Source organism: Eulemur rufifrons, chromosome 29, assembly GCF_041146395.1.
Source record: "Eulemur rufifrons isolate Redbay chromosome 29, OSU_ERuf_1, whole genome shotgun sequence".
NCBI classification, from domain to species: domain Eukaryota; kingdom Metazoa; phylum Chordata; class Mammalia; order Primates; family Lemuridae; genus Eulemur; species Eulemur rufifrons.
The window spans coordinates 36976782-36990037 of NC_091011.1; the positions used below are offsets into that span (position 1 = coordinate 36976782).

At 35.4% G+C, this 13256-nt stretch overlaps 1 protein-coding gene across 7 annotated transcripts in view; it reads left to right on the forward strand.

The window, feature by feature from the left end:
• Nucleotides 1-13256, forward strand: part of DGKB (diacylglycerol kinase beta) — a 569068-nt gene that overhangs the window by 540405 nt on the left and 15407 nt on the right. For 6 of the 7 annotated variants that reach the window (XM_069461460.1, XM_069461461.1, XM_069461463.1 and 3 more), the window contains 2 exons: nucleotides 777-897; nucleotides 1853-1913. In XM_069461460.1, coding sequence (XP_069317561.1) covers nucleotides 777-897; nucleotides 1853-1913 — 182 coding nt within the window. Of the gene's footprint in view, nucleotides 1-776; nucleotides 898-1852; nucleotides 2266-13256 lie in introns of those variants that run through there. The other variant, XM_069461465.1, reaches the window with a different exon arrangement.

Here is a 13256-nt window from a genome sequence, read left to right on the forward strand (position 1 = left end):
ATTAGTTCAGTGACAGACACTTAGTAAACCCTCAATAAGCAATACCTCTTACTATTAAACCCTTTCTAAGGTCCTCTGCTAAAAAAAAAAAAAAAAAAATGATAATGATTGCCCTGTGCTAATTATCTAGTCTACTCCCAAACAGTATTGTGATAGAATATTCCTTAACATCAGAAAAAACATTTTAAAAAACTACTATTATCTCTTGAACTTCTACACAAAGCTACCTATTACTGTGGACAAGCCATTCAATAATGTAGGGACTTAGTCTTCTAATTTATAAAATGAGAAGCTTCAACGCCATGATCTCTAAGGTCTCTTGTTCGAGTAATTTAACAAAATCATGTTTGACAGCTTATCTTCATACTTTATTTATAGTGTCGAAATGTGTTTGCTGCCAAATGTCTGATGTGGGATGTATAAATGTTCCATATATACATGTGGAATAACATTAAGTTTGTTGATGTTAAAAACTACTGGTATATTTCTTGGTATTATTTGGCTCAGAATGTATTCTTCCCATTTTGTTTTAGAATAAGCTGACAGCAAATCATTTTCCATAGAACCTCAAGGCTTAGTTAAAGTGAACATTAACTAAACCTAAAAGTAGGCCATCGTTTCATTACTTTTAGTTTCTAAGAGAAGCTTTTTTGTGAAGTGGCTTTCAGGTTTTTTTTGTTGTTGTTGTTGTTTTTGTTCTTTATCTCCGTAATACCTAATGGCATTAAATTGTGGGCATACACACTGTTACTGACAAAGCATTTACTTTCTTTCAGATCTGAGTGACCAGCTGCTGGAGGTGGTTGGCTTGGAAGGAGCCATGGAGATGGGGCAAATATACACAGGACTGAAAAGTGCTGGCCGGCGACTGGCTCAGTGCTCCTGCGTGGTCATCAGGTAGTTCTTTCTCTGTAATTTGTAGTTGACATAGGGATTTGGCATGGCAGAGCCTCAAGGTCATTAAAAGTGTGCAGAACTCTGATAGTGACAATTGTCTTAGTTGCACTTCAAATGTTCAACTGTTAATACTGATGTATTTCAAAGTAATGGAAACTGGCAGATTTTACAAAGTATTGGTTAGCTATTGCTTATCAGATTCACTGAAATCTGGTTCTCTCTTGTTAACTATCATGGACACATTGATGCACCAATTCTAACATACAAATTTTATCCTTCCAAATTAGCTCATACTCATTTTAGTCTACTGAACCACCTAAGTACTTACTGGGAAAATAGCCCAAAGAAAACACTGTGGATGCACCACTGACTTACATTTTTTCCTGAACTAAAGTGCCACATTGTTTCTGTAAAATTAAATAATGAATTTTTGCACAGTAAGATTTTATGTGTGGATTAAATTTGAACCTTTTCAAGAATTTTTTTTCTAAAATTTCACCTGAAGGGAAAAAAAAAAAAGAAAAGGTCTATTTTGACCCTAGAGTGAAATGAAATATTGTAGCATAGACATAATTGATGTTATTTATTTGAAAATGTTGGTACTGGGAAATCTGGGACATGAAGTACCTTTTGCCATGTGGAGGTATGAAAGCAAGGAGACTGTAGGAATTCTGATTGTCTCACTAAACATGAAAACTGATGTTTTTCTTTTGGCATGGAGAATTTTTGTTTATACCATCACATTTACCATGAAGCTCTTAATATTCCTGTGACCAAGACATCTTTCAGGGTATTCATTAATAATGAAGAGTTGAAGCCCCTTTCAAAAGAGATAAATTTAGAGCCCAGCTATTACCATATTTGCCTTCTCTGGTCTCACTATCTTATATCTTGCATATAGTCTGTAGTGTAGAATATTTCAGTGCTATACTTATAATGAAATATTTTCCTCCAGGACTAGCAAGTCTCTGCCAATGCAGATCGATGGGGAACCGTGGATGCAGACTCCATGCACTGTGAGTACAGAGTAGTTGAAATGCTATGTCGATTTCATTTTGCCTTCCATATATTGTATATTCCTATAACCATTATAAATAACCACAATATCTGATCTTCTTTTTCAACTTCTTTAGGACTTATCAGCAAATATCTTTTATTTTCTTATTTATGTGTCAGAGACACCACATTCAGGTTTTAGACATTACATGCCCTTGGCGATGATTTAGCTTTTGAATGCTTGTATTACCCTAAGTATAGCTTTTAAATACCATAGATCAATTATAAAGACTGGAACTAAACAAAATATTGATATAGTTTTTCTTAAACTTTTTTGTATTTATTTTAGAACACCTTATGAGAAAATTATTTATGGGACCGTCAGACATGCATCTGTTCTTTTGTCTCCGTTTGGGGATTTGAAGATTTTCTTCCCCGTAATATAAATACCCTCTATTTTTTTTTTTTTTTACCATAGGTGTTTTCTCCACAATAAGATATTATTTAAATCAGACATTTTGTCCCACCCTAAAATTTCAATTTTCATTTGTATGGTGAATATTTCATTGCATTTCAAAAACATACTATGCATTGCTTTTGGTACTGGGCATAGAAACACGAACAAGATTAACAACATAATTGTGTTCAAGAAACTAAAATTCTGATACTAGGACACTAAATGAATAAATGAACAAATATGTAATAAATATAACTTAAGATTACAAGAGTTATGAAAAAAGTAAGATGAAATAACAAAGAGGAACTGGAGGCAGTATGGTGAATACTGCCTTAGATAAGTGGATCTGGGAGCCCTCTTTGAAAGGACACAGCCAAAAGCTCAATGTGTTGAAGAAACAGTAAGGAGAATAGTGTGACCAAAGCTTCTAGCATCACGGAGAGAATAGTAAGAAGTAAAGTAGAAAAGGTGGATGGGGGTAGATCATGTAGAAACAATGATGGTAAAAAGTTAGCATTCAATTCTTTTTTTTGTTAATATTTCCAAATATTAAGGGGGTAAAAATGTTTTAGATTATATGGATCATTTTTGTTATGCTTGAGTCCTGGCTGTAGGTGTGCAATACTGTTTTTTTTTTTTTTTTTTTTTTTCACAGAGAAGAAATTTTTTAATGCTTATTGGCATATGGTTGGCAGGATTAGGACAGACAGCAGAAGTTTCCTTAATGACATGGTTATCTTACGTAAGCAATGAGTTTCAAAGGTTTAAGGTAAATAAGATAAGGACAGGCGGCTAGTCAATTCAATAGTTAGTGACCCATTGACTGTTATTTTTTTTTTTTTTTTTAAAAAACAATAGTTTCATATTTTTTTCCCCACCCCCCCTTTCCCGAGTCAGCACCTTCAAGTGTTACCACTCCCCAAACGGTGCGCAATGCACTCATTGTGTAGGCATACTCCCATCCCCTCCCCCACCCCCCACCTCAGTCTGATGTCCAATTGGTGTCGTTAAGTGTGCAATACTGTTGCAGGCCTTAAGCATCGTCTGATTTACATTATTAAAGTTCACATTGGCTGCTCTGTGGAGCATGGATTTTACTGATTGCTGATGGGGAGACAGGTCTATCCCAGTAGTCTGGGCTTAGGCAAGGTTGGCAGCAGGGAAGGAAAATGAAGTGGATGGATTTAAGCTACATGTGGAGGCATAACAGGAAGAATTTACTAGTACTTACCTGGGGGTGGAGAATGGTGGATCAGATAAAACAGTTGAATTGAAGTTAACTCTTACTTATAATTGATGATGTCATTTACTGAGTAAGTTAGCACTGGGAAGGAAACTGGTTATAGAGTGATTGATAGGGGAGGGTCTTAATCTTGCACAAGCATTGTACTAAATGCTTATGTTATATGTGAGTATTTATCAAATATTCACACAAACACTAAATAATGAATATTGCCACTTTTCAGCTGGAGAAAAATGAGACTTTGGGAGGTTAAATAACATATTCAAGTACAGGTATGGAGCAGATATGGAATGAAAACTCAGGACTCTTTAATTAAAGCCCATTTTTTCATTCACTAGTTTAAACAACTTTAACTACAGATTCCAAACAGCACAGATTAGCATGCAAAAGGAAATTTTTAATTTTACCTTTCTAAATGGTTTTATTCTGAAGCTCTTGGCTCAAATTTTGTGTACAGCACATAAACATAACTTCTTGTTTGTTTGTTTCTGGTATATACCTTTTAGCTACTTGCTCTCCATGTTTTTTTTCCTCCCTCTACCAGAGGGCATACACTTAAATCTTGTCTGTTATCTTCACTTTCCAAATGACACTTTTAAATTCATGTTACTATATTTGCATGGATGTCAAAGGTGTTGTCTTTGTTAGTGGTGTTGTTAGTGGTGATAATAGTGGCAGTGATGGTAGTGATGTTGGTGTTGCTGGTGTTGATGGTCAGGATGGTGGCATTGGTGGTGGTGATGGTTATAATAGTGGTGGTAGGGTAACAGTGGTCCTTGTGGTGATGGGAATGGGGTAAAACTACTGGTGATGTGGTGATGGTAGTTGCAATGGTGGTGCTCATGATGCAGGATGGTAGTGGTGGTATTTAATAGTAGTATTCTTGCCTCTAATGAAAGATTACTTTTCATCAGCCTTGGTCGCAAAGAGAATAATAAGTAAAACAAAGATAATAAAACCAAATACCCCTATAAGTACTCTTTGTATTCTTTGGGCTCCTCTCAGGGAGAAAGGGTGTTTAGTCCCTAAGCCACATTTTGAGTCAAGAAGCAGGAAGGGCCATGATAATATCTAACATTTAAGTTCTTAGTACATGTCATGTGCAGTTGGAGACACTTGACCTGTGTTGACACATTTATTTCTCACAGAAACCCCATGATTAGCCTCATTTTGTGAATGAAACAACTGAGGAAGACAAAGGTTAAATAGTTTGTCTGATTCTGCACAGCTAATACGTAGCAGAGAAGAAACTGAAACCCAGACAGCCTGGCCTCGGTGTCTGCCTCATCCCTCCTCCCCGCTGTGGATCTCAACCTGAGAAGGGCTCAGTGCCTGCTGGAGATCTCCTGCCAGAGTGTGACCTTTGCTAACCACTGGCTGCCTTTCGCCAGCTTTAAAATGTCTGTCTATTGAAATTTAATTAGTGCTTTGGAATAATTTCAACTTGTTTCACATAAGCACTTTTAATAATACTTTTGTTAACTTTTCTTTCAATCAGTAATGAGACCATTCATTTCTCTACTAATTGTTAAATTAGTAATAATTTTTATGTCATTTATATTTAATTTTCTTTTTTTGTAAACTCATTCATTTAAAACATTAATTGTAGCCTACAGTGGGCCAAGAATTATACTAGACTATAGCTCATTATTTTTATTACATTCTGTTATACTTTACTTTTCCTAGAACCTCATGGGGTTCTGAACTTATTACACTTTCACTGAAGAGAATATTTAGTTCTCTAAATACCATAGCGTTGGTATGGTTAACTATAGAGTGTTTTTTGTTTCAATCGAATAACGCTTTTTTCACTGAACATAAGAATTGGTAGAATGTTAAAATTCTCTGCTGAATCTAAATATCTGTAAGCTGATATTCAATCTATGAAGGAATTGCTCTAAATATAATTTTAGAGGCGAAGAGAAGCTGTTTTTCTTTAAGTGGAATATGTAAAATGGAAAGGCAGGCAATAAATATGTCTTGATTTTTAAATCAAGTAATGACTTCTTAAAAATCAAGATAATGTAAGTTCTGGAGATGGATGGTAGTGATGGTTACACAACAATACGAATATACATTTGATGCCATTGAACCAAACACTTAAAAATATGGGTCAAATGGTAACTTTGTGTTACATATATTTGATCACAATAACAAAGTAATTGAGAAAAAAGAGCAATGTAATATTTATTTGTAAATTTCACCAATCCTGAGTTCAAATATCAGGAAAAGCAAAAACCAAAGCGCTTGAAAGTAATACTTCAAATATGTACTTTGTAATAATTTTTACAATCTTCTAAATTCTGTCACTGTAGAGAAATCCACAGAAATTTGTTAAGTGCTGCTGTGTTCATAGTTTTGTAATAATAACTAAGTTAACACAGAATGAGTTTTGGCCATATAACTATTGATAATGTTAACAAGCATATCAAACTGAAGAGAATATTAATTCTAGAAGAATGTATGTTGAAAATAGTTGTAAAAGAGCCTGTCTTTAGGCTGGACTCCAGGGCCTATTTTCTCCTTTCTAAGTGTTTTTCCCCCTGATCCTTCCTTGTGAGCACATAACATTGTAGTCAATATGTTCCTGTTATGCGGGGAAGGAAGAACAGATAGGGGTGGGTATTAGAATGATAGCATTAGGGAGGATAGACTAGGTCAGATTCCCTTTTGTATCTGTACACCCAGCACCCCCTTACCAACCATTTATTTACAAGTGATAGGTGTCCAGTAAAGTTTCATTAAGTGAGAAGTGTCTATACAAAGCCTTAGGAACCTCAAATTCAATATAACCAACATGGTCTCAGCATTTGCCTCCCCACATCCCTCCCACCCCAAGTAATAAGGTCATCTTGTATTCTAGATCTGCTGTTCTTCCTTATACTTATTGAGCTAGTAAAACCATTTTGCACCCTGTGTTTCTTAAGCTACAACTCTGAGAGTCATCCTATATGTCTCTCTATACCCTCAAATCCAATGAACATGTCCACCTATTGATAAGACTATTTCTGGAATCTTTTTCTTTCTTTCTATCCCTCCTACTGCTGTCTTAGATTTAGCACATTTTATTTCTCTCTCACTCCTGGCAAAAGCCACATCAATATTTCCCCATCTCCATTTTTGTTGCATTTAACTGCATTCTTCATATTGCCACCAGAATGGTTACTCTAATTCCCCTCATGACACTCTTCTACCTAAAATCCTTTAATTACTTTCTATCTCATAAAATATAATTTGAGCCAGTTTTCCTCTTTCACCAATATCATCATCTTTTACTTCATTTTTATCTTTTCATGCACGTTTCCCTCATGTCCGAACAAACTTTTCCTCGTCTTCAGTTGAGTAAAACAACTCATCCTTTGGGACTCATTCCTTGCTAACCCTCCTCCCTAACTCCTTTCCTGTGTGTGCCCCTGCTCCACTGCCTCACCCCTCCTTCTCTCCAAATAGCCTCAAAGCTCAGCCTCAGTGGTTCACAGCTTTATCAAAACACTAACAGCATTGCATTGAAATTATCAGCTTGTATGTCTAACTCCTCGTAGACACAACCTTATCGAGGTCATGAACCATGATTTTGGTCATCTTTGGACCCTCAGAGGATAGCACTGTGCCTCACACATAATTAGATTGCCAATACCAAGTACATTTTTAATTTGCAAATTTCTCAAATACTTCTTGGGGTAGTATAACATTTTAAAAAAATGTTTTCTACCAAATCTTTCACTGAACATAATGTAGGTTGGCTAGCAATTCATTCACATATTTTTCATATATAAATACATGTAAAAGTTATTTTGAGTTATCTTTATTCATTATATTCTCAAAGCAAAAAATTTGAATGTATCAGAGAAGAAATACTTCCTCAACCTCAAAAGATTTTGTCCTTCTGTTTCCTGTATGGTACAATGAAACTTCTCTGGGCCACTCCCCTCTGTATTATCAATTGTATATTCATTTTACACATTCTAAAGTCTGCATTCTGTTAATCCTTTGAAATATTAATAGGTACATATTCGTTATTACTTGTGATACATTTATGAAAAGTAATGCCAAGGGGATTTTAGTGCAATATCACTTGGGTGTTTTGTTATGATTTAAGAAAGGGAAGATTCCTAAAACTTTCTTCCATGTGGTAGAGAATGGAAAGAAAGTCATGAACAGATCATAAATTAAATGGTGAAACGACCATAGGTAAAATAGGAAGACTCTTCAACGTAATAACTGAAGGCATGGCAACTTCTAGAAGGCATTTATATGTCTTTTGGTCTCCCTTTGCCTTGTAATGTACCTTTCCTGGTAAAATACCTAAACCTGCTTGCTTAATCTTAGGTCACGGCTACCTTCAATATGCAATTTAGCTTTGAACTGGCATTCAGCTAATCTCTGCCAGGTCTGGCAGTCTTGCTGTCTTAGGTTTGATTCTTTGCATTCCTGGGTACCCTAAGAACACCTGGTGCATGCTGCTCTGATTTCCACCCGTGAACCATTCTAGGAGATGCTGTTTTTTACTTTAATGCCAGTTCCCTTCTCTGGCATTAGTACCTCCTTGACTTGGGTCCTGGGTACTTGCTTTGCCTTGTCTGTACCCTGTACTAGGAACACTGGATCTTTTCCCCCATTGCCCTAGCCATGCAGTTACCTGGTATTTAGCTTCAGTTTGACACTTGTTTTTACAAATTCTAGCACAATTTAAAACTGAAAACTCTTTAAAAGGAGAAACAATGTTCTGGGGGCTATTAAATGTTTTGTTTGTGTGTTTGTTGTTTCAGTTATTAAAATAATCATACTTTAAAAGTGTTATTTAATCTTTAATCACATGCCAAATACAAATTAATCTCAGGCCATTAAGATATAAAATGAAAGATTTTATAAATTTTTTTCCAGATCATCACATTTAGTATCAGCTAAATGAAGATTGATGGATTTTTCAAGACATTCGAATGGCCTGGAGATTTTTGAAGGAAACCATGGTAACAATGCCTAGATACAATGTTTACCATGCTTACCATGTACCAGTTTCTGTTCTATTATTGATAGTCATTCATTGCTTATTTAATACAACACTAAGAAGTCAGTAAAGTTATTACGATTCCCATATCATTACCAAAAAAAAAAAAAAAAACAAAAACTGAAGCCAGAGAGATCAAGTAACTTGCCCAAGGCAACACAGTATGAGGTAGAAACAAGTCATTGGGTTCTAATCTCTTAATTATGATCCTATGCTGCCTCACTCAGTCACTCACTCTTCAGAACCGTAATGTATTTCTAATATTAATAATCAACTAAACTCTATCGTTTAAAACAGAAATCAATCCCTTTTGAGCTTATTTTTAATGTTGATTTTTATTTAGTACATTATAGATTGATTCCTAGTATAGCCAAAGCTATCTATCATATTGCTTCCAGTTACTACTGAACAACACAACTAAGATGATCTTGCTCCGCTGATCTCATAATTCAATTTCTCCTCATTTCACATAGAAACAGTTCAAAATCCTTGTCACAGCATTAAATTATTCTCCCAAGGCTGGCACCAGCCTGCCATGTTTCATAGGGACAACTTTCCAGAGACTTTCCATACATACTGCTTCCTTTTGTGTCTAATATCCCCATTCTCTATTTTCTGCTTTAGAAATAAATTCATTTTGGCCTCCAGGGAGGATACAAGGCAAATCTGTGACTTCTTCCAGCAGTTCTCTAGGACCCACGGTTGCATTTCTCTCATCTAATCTTACCTCTGCTTTATTATTTTCATATATTTGATTTCTTTTTCATTTTACTCAGATTGCCTGAATTAATTATTCTATCTATTGGGATATATGTATTTTTATGTTACATCAAATCTTTCTGGAAGGCAATAGGATATAAATACACACAGACTAAAAATAAAATAAAATCTCTTCCTTCAATGCCAAGCTTAGAAGCAATTTCCTCATGAAGCCTTTTTAACTTCCCATCTGCCTAAAATATTTGTCTGATCCTTTGTACTCCTGTGACTCTTTGTTGATATCCACTTAATGGCATTCCAATTCACAGCCTTGTATTTTGGCTACATATGCATGTGTCCAGCTCTTCTGACTTAATTGTAAGCATGTTTTATCTTTAATTCACCTTCATACCTTGCATAGTGTCTTTTACATGATCTGGTTTCTGATGAGAAATCCACTGTCATTTGAATAATTGCTTCACAATATATAATGTGTCATTTTTCTCAGGCTGCTTCCAAGATTTTTTTCTTTGTCTTTAATTTTCAGGAGTTTGATTTTGATGAGTCTGGGCATGGATTTTTCGAGCTTATCCTGTTTTAGTTTCACTGAGCTTTGTGAATCTATAGCTTTATGTTTTGCCTAATCAGGACATTTTCAGCCATTATTTTTTCAAATATTGATTTCCACACCACATTCTTTCTCCCCTCCTTCTAAAACTCTGAGACATGTGTTAAACATTTTATATGTATTATCTCATAGATCTCAGATTCTGTTTGATTTTTCATTTTTTTTTTCCTTTCATCTTGGTCTTTCTGTGGTTAGATTGGATAATAGCTACTCATCCATACTCAAGTTCACTGACAATTTACTCTCTTATCTACATTTTGTTCTTGAGCCCATCCAGTTAATTTTTTATTTCGGTCATTGTGTTTTGTTTTTCAGGTGCAAAATTTCTGATTGAGTCATTTTTTTTAAAAACATCCTCTATTTCTCAGCTGAGACTGTGTCTTTTTTTTTCATTTCAAGTGTATCTGCCATTACTTCTTGTAGCATGGTTATAATAGCTGCTAAATCCTTGTTTGTTCATTTCAACAGTTGTATCATCTCATAGTTTGCATCATTGGCTGTCTTTCCCCTTGTGCATTTTTGAGATTTTTCTCCCACTCCATATACTGAGAAATTTTGGGTTATATTCTAAACATTTTAAATGTCATGTTATGAAACTCTAAGCATTGTTTGATTCTTGTGGGAAATGATGATTTATTGTTTTTGCTATTATTATTTCAGTAGGTAATTTACTTTGTTAGATTCAGGTCACAAATGCTGATCTGTCTTCTGTGAGTTATGGTTCCAATATCAGTACAGTTTTCAAAGTTGTTCATTGTCATTCAGATTTATTTTGCATGTAAAAGATCCATAGGTCTGTCTGAAAACTTGGTGGTGGTCTACCCCCATGTCAGTTCTCAAAGTCATCAGTATGCTTTTTAAGGTCAACTCCATGCATACACAGCGCAGGGGTAAACTCAGGAGATCACACAACTTTATGGGATAACTTTCTTGAGCCTCCTCCTCTCTCTTGATTGACCTGATATTTTTTAACTCCCAAGATTCTCTTATAGTTCCTCTGGCTAGTAATCCAAGGCTTTAATTTTCTTGCTCTGCCATGTATTCCCTGAAATAGCATCTGCCTCCAGGGCCCTGTGGTAAGGGAATAGAGAGGCAAAGAAGTGCAAAGATTTCTCCTGTTATACTTTTGGGCCTATAGTTTCTCTAGTCAGAGAAAAGGTTTCTCTTCCATTGAAGTTTTAGGCACCTTTCATGGTCATGGAATTGCCAAGGAACTGGGATTGGAGAGATTAGGTAGGGAGAAAAACAAAATAGGATATATTTCCCACTCACTCTGACTTGTAGGGCCCTCTTTTCCTACTCCTTGAACCAGCAAGACAGGGCTTTACTTGGAGCTTTCTATCTGTGCGTGGTATACAGTTATAGTTTTTGGCCTGCCTTTATTTAAGTCCAGGACAAGAGATACAAAAGGAAAGAAGGGAAAAGAAACCCAGAAAACTCATCACTAACTTGGTGGCACATCATGATCTGGTTTCTTCCTCAATCTACCTGTTATTATTTACATTTCAGCAATTTCAGATATCTGTTCCATGTATTTTTTTCCAGGGTTTGTAGTTGCATTCAGTGGGGGAGGTAGAGTGTACTTACCCCTTCTTGACTGAAACTGGAACCTACCTCCCCCACTTAAATTTTATTGTTTATACCTATATTGAGATCCCACCAAATTCTCTCTATCGGGTTGGCATATTATTGGCCAGAAGTGCCTATCTCCTTAAAAGTTTATTCACCATTTCCGTATCTCTTAGACAAACACTAAATAAGTCTAATAAATGCCTTAAACTTTGAATTTTAAATCTTACCCATTTTTATAAAATATCATTTTTTTTCCATTCTTGTGTCCTACTTAAGTAGTTTGAGACAGCACCTATCTTATTGTTTGAGAGAAAATAATTGACCAAAAAAGCATAAATTGCCTACTCACTTATAAGGATAAGATTAAGGTCATATGTATTTCTCTAGGCTAGTAGGCCAGTGATGATGTGGATGACTATGTGGGTTGTTTTTATTTTTTATTTTTTTAGAGACAGTATCTCACTCTGTTGCCCAGGCTGGAGTGCAAAGGCATGATCATAGCCCTCTGTAACCTTGAACTCCTGGGCTCAGGTGATCCTCCCATTTTCCCACCTAAACCTCCTGAGTAGCTAAGAGTACAGGCTCACAATACCACATCCAACTAATTTTATTTTAAGATGAGCCTGTTGCCCAGGCTGGTCTTGAACTCCTGACCTCAAGAAATCCTCCAGGGGATATTTTTTTTTTTCAGATTACTTTGTAGGCAAACACATGCTAGAACTACTGCAAGTCAATTATCTGTTAGTATGGGAGACTTTTGGACTGTGGAGGTGAAGTTAGGTGAATGTCCAAGGTCATGAAGCAAAGAGTTATATGACCAGAACTGTTCCTAACTTGTTTTTCTATTCCTAAACTTGTCATCAGTTCATTAAGCTTGTTTGACTAAGGATAAAAAGTTCAGAGAGGAGAAATACCATGTTTTAGAAGCTTTCTGAAATGCAGAGTGGTGAGTAAAGGAGCACAGGTATAAAATGGGCAGCCAGTACAATGAGACTCCTTTCCACTTTGACTTTCCGTCAGTTCTAACCTTAGCAAGTCCAACATAGGACATTTACACTTGAGAAGCCAAAGAAGTCATTTTAAGAGAAGATGGTTTTAATGATCCTTTCAAAGGTCCATTCAATTTTGAATATCATGAAAATCCTTTCTATTTGGGAATACCATTTAAATGAGCATTTCACATAAGATTATATTAGAAAATATAGCATTATCTCCTGATCACTTTTTTCATTATTTATGTGCTTATGTATTTCTCGATTATTAGTTCAAGAAACAATAAGTATTTTAAAGTCAACTTGGAACAGAACTATGTTTCCTGACAAGGAACTACTTAAGCCTAAATATAAACAGTACATGGTAAAAGATTTACCAGGGGAACAGGACAAATTTGAGAAGTGGAAAAATAGCTAGAATTTGCCTTTCTTTGTGGTAGGTGGGTCTCCTTTTACCATTACCTAAATTAACTGATCACAGACCTAGGGACTAAAAACAAATTAGAAGTTATGCAACTTTACCACTCTTTTGTTATAGCATCTTAACCACTTTATTAAAACTTCTGTTTACCAGCGTTTTATTTAAAACCCATTCTAGGTCGTACTATTTTAAAAGTTATTTTGAGAAAGCTGGCATCTGCAACTGAAATAGTCAACTTTTCTAGCACTTGAGCAGAAATTCAATGTAGTCTGAGGTTAAAAATATTTTTCACTCCTTGAAAGCAATGTTTTGTGGGATTTCTATAAGGAGGGAGGGATAAAAA